This window comes from Haplochromis burtoni, unplaced genomic scaffold (genome assembly GCF_018398535.1).
Source record: "Haplochromis burtoni strain Fernald_Lab_line unplaced genomic scaffold, NCSU_Asbu1 Contig_54, whole genome shotgun sequence".
NCBI classification, from domain to species: domain Eukaryota; kingdom Metazoa; phylum Chordata; class Actinopteri; order Cichliformes; family Cichlidae; genus Haplochromis; species Haplochromis burtoni.
In genome coordinates this window covers 2,193,943-2,205,985 of record NW_024582415.1, presented here as the reverse complement: position 1 = coordinate 2,205,985, position 12,043 = coordinate 2,193,943, and the positions used below count along the sequence as shown (strand labels likewise).

At 38.0% G+C, this 12,043-nt stretch overlaps 2 protein-coding genes across 2 annotated transcripts in view; both read right to left on the bottom strand.

The window, feature by feature from the left end:
* Positions 1–12,043, bottom strand: part of si:dkey-215k6.1 (transmembrane protein 132C) — a 261,586-nt gene that overhangs the window by 55,126 nt on the left and 194,417 nt on the right. The window lies entirely within an intron of this gene.
* LOC106633234 (probable RNA-directed DNA polymerase from transposon BS) lies at positions 913–2,770 on the bottom strand (the record flags this gene model as incomplete). Its single annotated transcript, XM_042220749.1, is given in 1 exon segment — positions 913–2,770. A coding segment is annotated over 1 exon segment (1,854 nt), but the record flags the coding sequence as incomplete, so codon positions are not given.

The window sequence follows — 12,043 nt, the reverse complement described above, 5'->3', positions numbered from 1 at the left end:
AAAAAAGGGAGAAATTAGCAAGCCCCACCACAGTATAGTTTCTTTCATATGAAAAATACAGAATGTGTATATTTGCAGATACACAAGTTATGGAAAAACAAACAAACCAAAACAAAAAAACCAAAAAAGAACCACAACACCATTACCAGCAACATTACCGTCCTGGGTTAACCCCGTTTTCTTCATTCTTATACTTATTTAAAATTAGGTTTTTATATTTTACTTTAAACTGTTTTATGTTTTTACTGTCTTTTATTTCTTCTGTTAGACTGTTACATAATTTAACTCCTGCAATTGAGATAGACATACAGGGAGTGCAGAATTATTAGCAAGAAATTTTATTTCATTTACTCTTTCTAAATATACATTGTCAACACATATTTCTACTTTGATGTTTTTCTTTTGGTTTCCAAACAACATAAATTTGGTTTTATCTAGATTCAATGATAATTTATTTATATCAAACCACTTCTTTAATATCGTTAATTCCTGTGTGATCATCCCCAAAACCTGTGGCAATTCCACACCTGAACACAGTATATTTGTGTCATCTGCAAATATTACAAACTTTAAAATCTCCGATACTCTGCAGATATCATTTAAGTACATAATAAACATTTTTGGACCCAGTACTGAACCTTGAGGTACTCCACAAGCTATATCCATCAAATTAGATTTATATTCATTTATTTGTACATATTGTTGCCTATTCCCTACATAGCTTTTTAACCATTCCAAAACCACTCCCCTAAACCCGTACTTTTCCAGTTTTTTTAATAGAATTTCATGATTAACAGTATCAAACGCCTTCTTTAGATCTAAGAAAACTCCGAGCGCATACCTCTTATTATCCATACATTCCGTTATCTTTTCCATTAAATCTATCAGTGCCAAAGCTGTTGATCTGTTGCTTCTGAACCCATACTGACTATCTGTCATTAATTCATATTTTTCCACAAAACTGTCAAATCTTTTTATGAAGAGTTTTTCCAGTATCTTAGAGAACTGGGAGAGTATTGACACTGGTCTATAGTTTGTAAAATGATGCCTTTCACCGGTTTTGTAAATGGGAATAACTTTAGCAACTTTCATTTTTTGTGGAAAAACTCCTTTTTGAAACGACAAGTTGAATATATATTTTAATGGTTTTACAATACCATCAATAACTGTCTTTACTGTTACCATATCAATATCATTCCAGTCTGTACTGGTTTTGTTCTTAAGTCCTCTAACTATGTCATAAATCTCTTTCTCTTCCACTGCTCTTAAAAACATTGAGCTACTATTCCTTTCAATATTTTCACCAGTGTCCCTTTCTATTCCATCAACCTTTATTTCTTCTGCCAGTTTTGGCCCTATGTTTACGAAGAATTCATTAAAGCCATTTACTATCTCTTCCATGTTATTAATACTTCTTGTCCCTTCTATAAAGTACCCAGGGTAATCATTATTCCTTGATTCATTTTTGATTATTCTGTTTAATACATTCCATATATCTCTTGTGTTATCTTTATTGTGTTCTAACCTTTTAATGTAATACTCTCTTTTACAGGATCTCATTATATTAGTTAATTTATTTTTGTAAGTTTTATACTTCATTTCAGTTTCTATTGTTCTCTTTTTTATGAATTCTCGATATAGGGTATTCTTTTTTTTGCTGGCATTTTGTAGTCCTTTTGTCATCCATGGTCTTCCTGCATAGTTGTGTTTCCTATTGATTTCAATTACTGGGCAGTTTTTATCAAGTAATGTGTTAAATGTTCTTAAAAATCCTTCGTAAGCTTTATTAACTTCTGTTTGTTCATACACAATATTCCAATCTTGCTTTAAAAGTTCATTTCTAAGACAATTTAAGGTCTTCTCTGTTCTTATTCTTTTGTAAATAATCTTATGTCCATCGTTGTTCACTTTATAATGGCAATTATAAGATGCAAAGACTGGTAAATGGTCACTTATATCATTGATTAACAGCCCACTTTTTATCTTTCCTTCTATTATATTTGTAAATATATTATCTAATAGAGTTGCACAATGAGATGTTATTCTGGTCGGTCTTGTTATCAGTGGAAATAAACCGATGCTGTACATGGAATCAATAAATTCTTCTGTACTCTTATTATGATTTGGATTCAATAAGTCAATATTAAAGTCCCCACAAATAAACATTCTTTTCTGATTTATATTTGTAAATAAGTCCTCCATATTATCCTTAAATATCTCAATCTTAGATCCTGGTGTTCTATATATACAACTGACAATTAGGTTTTTCCTTTTTTCTATACTTATTTCCACTGATAAACATTCCATCACTCCATCAATAACAGTTGTCATTCTTCCCATTCTTTTGTACTTTAGGTTTTTATCAATGTAAAGTGCCACCCCACCTCCTTTCTTGTTGATCCTGTCTACATGAAGGAATTCATATCCATTTATTTTAAAGTCTTCTTCTTTTCCAGGAGTTATCCAGGTCTCCGATATGGCTATCACATTGAATGGCTGTTCAAACTGTGTTATGTAGTCTTTGATGGATTGAAAGTTTGCATATAAGCTTCGACTATTAAAGTGAACCATTGTTATACCCTGTTCTACCTTGAATTCCTTTTTAAGTTGCTCATTTGTATAATAATTGCATTCATTTGTCTTATTGTTAAAGAAATTACAATCAGGATCTATGTTGCTGTCATACATCAATGTCTTATTTTCAATATCTATATGAGTTGTTAGTTGAAAATTGACGGTCCCATCATATTTAGCACTGCTTTGCATTTATCAGTTATATTTTTCTAGTTCAGTCATCTCTTTGATGAATCTAATTTCTCTCTTGCTATTTCTAAAATATAACCGGGCACTGACGTAAACTCTCGACCGTCTCACACTTCTGCTTAATCATTTTCTGTTTATTCAGCTGTGTGAAAACCCCGGAGGAACCCTCCCGAGGGATTAATAAAGTTTCATTTAATCTAATCTAATAACTTTAATCTCAGCCAAACCGATTTACTCACGAACAAATAAAACACTGAAAAAGCCAAACAATAACATTTTTAAGTTATCAAAGTGACTTATATATCATGTTTAACCCGAGTAGCGAAAGACCGCGGGGGTTTGAAGACGATGTGTCGGTCGGCTCAGATATTTGAAGTTTACACAGCTACATTCTCACCTGAAAATATGTTAAAAGTTTTTTTGCGACCCAGAAAGAGAAATAAGAGTAATATTAAAACTAAGTAGCTGCCGCCATTGTTGGAAACTGGAATTGGCTGGGCCGCGCTATGAATTCTGCAATATGGTTTTTCAATTTTGTTGTCCGGGTGGAAAATCGGGAGAAATTCGGGAGAATGGTGGCTCCAGGAGATTTTCGGGAGGGGCACTGAAATTCGGGATTCTCCCGGAAAAATCAGCAGGGTTGGCATGTATGGTTGTGGCAACATCACTAACCTTGTCAAACGCAGAGTAAATCATATCACAGAATATGAGGAGCGTAACTTCAGTTTTTTTTTAATTTCTATATGATGAACTCTGCATTATTAAGTGATAAGAACAAGTAATCTGATGTCCTGTAATCATTATGATGCTATAATTTGAGATACAATGAATAAAATTAATTTTTGTACAAGGTATCGGATCAGTATCATCGATACCACCCTGAATATTACTTGATATCGGATCGGAAAGTGTGAGTGGGAAAGTGTGTCTTCACTGACATCTTCAGTGTGTCTCTAAGCCAAGCTGTTGTCCCCATATGTCTCAACGCCACAACCATAATACCAGAACCAGAGAAGCCCTTCGCATCTAGTTAAAATGACTATTGGCCCGTAACACTTACTTCCTTCATCACAAAGTATTTCGAGTGGCTGGTCATGCAGTACATCAAGTCCAGGCTCCCTCCCAGGATCAGCTTCAGTTTGCTTATAGGTCAAAAGATGACACCATCTCCACTGCTTTCCATCCTGCCCTCACCCATCTGGAGAATTAATGTGTGTGGATGCTGTTCTAAGATTTCAGTGCAACATTCAACACAATCATTCCCAAGCAGCTAATGCATAGACACAGCCACTTGGGACTCAAGATCTCTCTCTGTAATTGGGTACAAGACTTTCTCATAGGGAGGCCACAAACTGTGCTGGTTGGCAGTAACACCTCCAAAACTATCAAACTCTGACAGTCACATCAAGCACATATTAAAGTTTGCGGGAAACACAACTGTAGGGTGCCTCATCATGAAGCAAACTATAGCAAGCAAACTAATGTAAAAAGCAATCTCTTGCTGAAGGTAGAAAAGACCAAAGATATTGTGGTAAACATCATTCACAGCACCCCCACTGACCACAAACAATGCTGTTGTGGTGAGAGTGAGCAACCCCAAGTTCCAGGGGGTGCAAATCTATGTGGACCTCTCCTATTCCAAAAACACCTCATCACCAGCTAAAAAGGCTCAAACTCACCTCTACTTCCTCTGCAAATTGAGGAGAGTGCAAGTTCCACTTCCCATCATGAAGTTGTTTTTTTTTAAACTATGATCAAACAATAACAGAAAGTGAGATGACTCTGATTTTAGAATTGTCAAATTTGTTATTTCAAAAATGGCCACCTTGACATTGGGTTCAAGGTCACTGAAATTTGAACTCATCCAGGATTTTTAGTAGATGCACCTATGGCATAAATTGGAAAATCCCATGAGACTTCTTGAGTTATTGGATTAACAAGATTTTCAGTAAACCGTGACCTCTAGCCTAGACCTTATGGTTAATGAGATTCAAACACATCCAAGATTTTTAGTAGAAGTTCTGAATGTCTAGATCCTTGCATCACATTGTTCTACAGTTATCGCATTTACAAGATTTTCAGAAAACGTGACCACTGAAATTCAAACACATCCCGGATTTTTAGTAGATGCATCTAACGTAAATCATACGTCACCTGGGTGTCCAAATCACCTCCCAGCTCACCCTTCCAACAGGGTGACAACAATATCCCATCACCATTTTACAGCTGAAAGCTAAAGCATTTGAAAGGTAAAGAAACAGAATGTAATGCTATCATTTCTTTTCTTTAAAACTATGGCTTCCCCCAAGAGGTAATACAGTCTTCCTCATTTATCACATTGTTTTTTTTTTTAATTTAAACTCAATTCCAGAAGTATAGAAGTATATACCGGGTGGGCCATTTATATGGATACACCATAATAAAATGGGAATGGTTGGTGATATTAAAGTCCTGTTTGTGGCACATTAGTATATGTGAGGGGGCAAACTCCTCAAGATGGGTGGTGACCATGGTGGCCATTTAGAAGTCGGCCATCTTGGATACAACTTTTGTTTTTTCAATAGGAAGAGGGCCATGTGACACATCAAACTTATTGGTAATGTCACAAGAAAAACAATGGTGTGCTTGGTTTCAACGTAACTTTATTCTTTCATGAGTTATTTACAAGTTTCTCTTTGTTCACAGCCATTGACATGTCGAAGAGGTTAACACGTGAGGAGCGGATCGAAATTGTGTTGATATCTGGTGAACGCAGTAACCGGGTCATTGCAGCAGATTTCAATGCAAGACACCCTACGAGACCACCCATCTCCCATGCTACAGTTAGCAAACTGCTTGCTAAGTTTCGTGAAACTGGTTCAGTGTTGGATTTGCCAAAATGTGGACGCAAGAAAACTGTCACTAATGAAGAAACATCAGTGGCTGTCCTAGCTTCATTCAGCAAGAGCCCACAGCGTAGCACTCGCCGCATGTCACTGGAGAGTGGCATTAGTCGAACATCCCTTCGGCAGATATTAGCTACTCACAAATGGCACCCTTACAAACTCCAGCTACTGCAGCATCTCAACGAGGATGACCCAGATCGGCGCACAGAATTTGCAGAATGGGCAAAACAAAAATTGGAACAGGACCCTCAGTTCACGCAGAAGATTTTGTTCAGTGATGAGGCAAACTTTTATGTGAATGGTGAAGTTAACAAACAAAACCACCACTATTGGTCTGACACTAACCCACATTGGATGGATCCCTCCAAGACTGTTGGAACAACAAAAGTGATGGTTTGGTGTGGTATATGGGGTACAACGATAGTGGGTCCATTCTTCATCAATGGAAACCTCAAGGCCACTGGATATTTGAAATTGCTACATGATGATGTGTTTCCCTCTTTATGCACTGAAGCTGGCACGTTCCCTGAGTTTTTCCAGCAAGATGGTGCACCACCACATTATGGGTGCCAGGTCCGAGCATTCCTAGATGAAGTCAAAGGAGCTTGCAAAGGAAAGTGTCTGCACTTCTTTAAGTTGCTTGAAGACGTTTCACCTCTCATCCGAGAAGCTTCCTGGACTGCGCTGTGCACATTGAAGAGAATGGCAAACTCAACATCGAAGTTTATCGGAAGCCCACACACACGGACCAGTACCTCCTCTTTGACTCCCATCACCCTCTGAAACACAAACTTGGAGTAATTAGGACCCTACACCACTGGGCAGAACATGTTCCCTCTAAGCCTGAAGGAAAAAAGAAGTAACACACACATGTAAAGGAAGCACTCAAAACATGTGGCTATCCTAAATGGGCGTTCTTAAAGTCAGCAAAGAGGCACAGAAAAGAAGATCAGACACCAGCGAGGGAGGATAAGTACAGACGCAACAACATTGTCATCCCCTATGTAGCCGGTGTATCAGAAAAACTCAGGAGAGTTTTCTCCAAGCATGACATCCTGGTGCATTTCAGACCCAGCAACACGCTCAGACAAAAACTGGTTCACCCGAAAGACAAAACTCCAAAACACAAACTTAACAATGTGGTGTATGCTGTACAGTGCAGCGAGGAATGCCCAGACCTCTACATTGGAGAGACCAAACAGCCACTTCACAAGCGCATGGCACAACATAGAAGAGCCACCTCCACAGGACAAGACTCAGCAGTCCATCTGCATCTTAAGGATAAAGGACACTCTTTCGAGGATGCCAATGTTCACATTTTGGACAGAGAGGACAGAGGTTTGAAAGAGGAGTGAAAGAAGCCATCTATGTCCACTGTGAGCGACCATCTTTGAACAGAGGCGGGGTTTACGACACCAACTTCTGCCATCTATAATCCAGATCTTTGGACCTTAACGCCCACTCACATTCCTGGGCCATCTGACCTCAGGAATTCCATGATAAGGTGGGGCCAGGTTTCACAATGAGCTCACCCGAAACCTGGCTGATTGGGACCCACACCCGTTTCACACCTTGGCTCGGCGATTAGTAGGATCATAGGGGGTCCATTGTCCCTCTGTGGGGGGAATACTCCACTATTAAATCTGGGACTCTCCACCATTACCTAGAACGAAGAAGCTTCTCGGATGAGAGGTGAAACGTCTTCAAGCAACTTAAAGAAGTCCAGACGCTTTTCTTTCAAACTCCTTGACTACGATGACCTGGATGACTGAGAACCTTATGCAGGCCGAAGCATTCCTAGATGAACAGTTTCCTGGAAAGTGGATTGGTCGTCGTGGGCCAGTTGAATGGCCCCCAAGGTCTCCCGATCTGACCCCCTTAGACTTTTATCTTTGGGGTCATCTGAAGGCAATTGTCTATGGTGTGAAGATAGAGATGTGCAGCACCTGAAACTACGGATACTGGATGCCTGTGCTGGCATTTCTCCTGCGATGTTGCTATCAGTGTGTAAAGAGTGGGAGAAGAGGGTTGCATTGACCATCCAACACAATGGGCAGCACATTGAACACATTTTATAAGTGGTCAGAAACTTGTAAATAACTCATGAAAGAATAAAGTTACGTTGAAACCAAGCACAACATTGCTTTTCTTGTGACATTACCAATAAGTTTGATGTGTCACATGGCACAAGATGGACGACTTCTAAATGGCCACCATGGTCACCACCCATCTTGAGGAGTTTGCCCCTTCACATATACTAATGTGCCACAAACAGGACTTTAATATCACCAACCATTCCCATTTTATTACGGTGTATCCATATAAATGGCCCCCCCTGTATATAGCTTGCTTTATAGGTGTAAGAACCACACACATATATGGGGAAAAAAACTTTAAACCAATGAAGAATGGTTGACTACAAAGTAGAGCATTAACAACCTGGCAACCGAAGTTGGAACAGCAGGAAGTATATATTGTATTTTGGGAAAACTGATCAGATAATAAGTAACAGGTGGTGGGCAAACTGGCAGGAAAACCAATGAAATCAGGGAGCAAAACAAAATGGGAAGCATGAGTTTGAGTAACTTCCAAAATAAAATAGCATGCAATTAAACTGACTATATTATACTTCAGCATGAACATAAATCCATAAGTAATTTGGTTAGACTTGAAGAATGAAGAATTGTGTGAAATAAGATAGTTGATGGGATGAGTGAAGAGAAAAAGCAAAAGCACAGTGCACATGTAAGAGGAAATTGGAAGAAGGGAAGAATGAAAGAGAATAGCTCAGAAAAAAGGAAATGTGAAAACAGGAAAAGAAAGATCATGTCTAAATACTGTTGGGAAGGGGGAGGAAAGGTGGGAGGGAGAAAAACAGATGAGGGAGATGACAGCTGGGCGAACTGCCTAGACAAGATAGAGGTTTGGACTGTGTGTGTCTGTGTGTGTGTGCGCATCAGGGATAAATGGCTATTATCACTATGACAATGTTAATTACAGCCAGACTATTAGGCCCGAGGAGTGCCGCCACATTTATTTGACGGCAACACAGTTGTGTGTGTGTGTGTGTGTGTGTGTGTGTGTGTGTGTGTGTGTTTGTGTATGTGTACATGTGCATGTTCAAGTGTGTGTCTGTGCCACTTTTCTGTACATGTGTATAAGTATGTGTGCGCAACTGTGTGTGCATATGGGTGCAATAGCAAATCAAATCTATTTGTTAGACAGAGTAATTACTTTAGGGCAAGCTCTGGCCAAACGCTGAAATGTTTCTTGTGATCTGTAAGATGTCAGGCTAATCATTAGTAACTGAGCATGAGCCAGATTTCTACTCTTTCATTGGGAGTTATTTTAGGATGTTTATAATAATACAGCAACAGCGAAACCCCCGATAAAACTGACAGCGCTTGTAGGCTTGAATTAGAGACATATGAAACACAAGATAATACAAAAGAATAACAAGAAGATTACTACTTTGTCTGAAAGATTTAGAAATTATAAAATTAGATTAAATTTAAATTAGATACATTTCACGAACATGAATTTTGATGCAATTACAACTACCTATGATAGGAAGTCATGACTGCTGGATAGGATGTTTAAATCGTTTGGGGATTTGATGAAAGACACAGCTAACAGTCATTTTAAAATGAAATGTGTTCATGAAATAAATGTGTTTTTTGATGATTTGTTGACTGTGCTGTCACAAGAAGCAGGATTCTACAGCTTTTTTCCCTCATTTTCTTTTCTGAACACCTGTTGTTTTTTTTTGTTTTTTTTTATCCAATACAACAATTCATTAAATTCCAAGCCCTTAAGCTAACTAGTTGGTACATCAGTTTTTGCTGAACGTAACCCTATTTACATTTTAATTTGTGTAGGAGAATAGGTGGATAAAGCATTCTTCAAGGTACTGCTGATCTTTGTGTGACCGATTCAACCACACACTGCATGATGAAACATGTCGAATTGATAACTTCAAGGTAATAAATGCCCAGCTGGTGGGTGGATAACAGCATGAGGCTGTGATTGTATCAAGTAGCTCCCAAGTGGGAATGTGTGTTGAAAGCTGCTGTATAAATGATTATTTAAAAAGTACACAGAAGTTCTGTTCTCCCTAAAAGCGGCTGAAACATGAGAAAACGGGTATTGTGCACAACATGAATATAAGCTATTCATCTCTGTGCCTTAACGTCCCTATTTTATTATTTACAGGACAGATTTGGGTTTATGTAATGGGTCGGGCATTGCTAATCATCAAATCACACTCAGTTAGTGAAGTCACCTCAGATTTGAAAAGACAATATTTTGCAAAAAAAAGAAAAAGAAAATATAAGCATTTTAATATAGAATTAAAACAATGCTAGACATTTCTAAATACACTATATAATAAACAGTAAAGTATTGACCTTAAACTGCTTGAAAACTAGATTTATAAGCAAATAAATAGTGTCAGGTTATAGATCACAGACCGTAACAACAGTCTGTTAAAAACTGATTGAACTGAAGGTTCATTGGTGATGATCTGTAATATTCTTTTCCTCCATTTAATAAACCAGCCTGTGGCACTTATTTGTTTTGCTCATATATAAAGACACAGAAACACATGCTAATCTTTCAGCTTGATGCTATCACTGTATATGGTGAGATGAATAAAAGCAGCTTTATAAACAACAAATGTGCAAATTTGCGAGCTACATGTTCATTGTACAGTGTGATGACCCACTCCACTTTGCCTTCCTTTTGGACTGTTTGTGTGGCAGATCTCATCTGCAGACAGCAGATGCACCAAACAACAATGCTTACATCATTTCTTCACCCATTTACGCCACTGATTGTACTGACTGCACACACTATGATTAGTTCAAATTTTCTCTTTGCTTCTTTCATTTAAAATAAATAGTCCCTTTTAATTGATATTTGTGTGCATCTCCTCTTTTGTCATGACCCTGCAACCCGATCTGTGACAATAGGACAAAAGTAATCAATTACAGGCACTATTAGCATCAGAGTGTGATGAACACTTATGCATAACAACATATTCCAGTGACCCCCAAAGTGCCGCTACAATATAATTGGTTTAGAGAAATGTATTTAGAAACAACGTAATGTCAACAACATGCATTAAGTAAGATATTTGTTGTTTGGTGCACAGATGTTTATTTCTTTTACTATTTAGACCAAGTTGTATAAAAGATTATCTTTGGTCCAGCCTAAACAAGAACATCAGGTGATAATCTGCTATGACAATTAGATTCAAGGTACTTGGTAACTCATTACTGCATGTTCTCTGTTTTATAATGCCTATCTCTGGTGAATCAAGCTGAATCTTAACCTATTCGCCTCTGTGGCCAGTGTCAGGCTGTCTCACAAACCTGACACTAATTGCAGCTACTAATTGGATACTAACAAGCCTATGAGACTATCTGAGAGTCAATCATTCTGTTTCTGGGGCAATTAGCACACACCTAAACTACTTTCTTCCTGTCACACTGCAAGCATGGTAAGCAAAGGTTGAATCTATGGGCAAACACTTACAAAAACGGTTACTCCAAAGTGAGTTCACCTATGCAGAGGACTCAAGTGGTAATGGGGCGAATAGTCTTCTTGGGGATAGTGTTTATATTTGCCAGTGGTAATTATGCACACAGGTAATTAGACCAGGTAATTAGATGGAGACACTGGTGTTTGTGTTTATGCCTTTAACTGTGAAGAATAATATAATTAAATCAACCCAAAAGATTGCCAGTTTCTTCCTTTTCACAGTTGACTATCATTAAGACTTTTTAAAGCCCTATATAGGTGTCTATGTACTGTACAGTTTATTTTTTTCAGAAAGGCCTAATTAATAAAAAAGAATAGTATTATATTATACATTTATTATATTTCGGTGTGTTTTAATAACATAAAACATAATACTCCTTAAATTTGAAGTTTAAGTTGTTGTGATTTTGAGATTTAAAGGTCCACAACTCTGGCTCTTAGGATAGGTTGTTATGGAGGAGTGCATCAGCTTAATGTCTGAGATACAAAATATAAATGTAAAAAGCAGCTGACATTTTCGTTTCCTCTTCACAAATTAATGAAATGAAAATGCAGAGAGAGAGATGAAGAGGAAAAGAGAGAGGTACAGAAATAGATGGTTGGAGCCAGGGATGGAGACAGAGAGAGTGGAAGCAGGAAAGAAGAGGGGGATAAGGAACGAAAAGAAATTAAATGGAGGGAGGGGACTGTAAAATAAAAGAGTGATTTTGAGGAGTCAGAGGGAGAGAGGGAGAGATGAAGAGATAGAGCAGGAGGGAGGAGGGATGAAGACATTTGGTAGATATGGAAGCTAACAGCCCATTCAACCTCTCTCGCTCTCTCTCTCTCTCTCTCTCTCTCTCTCTCACACACAC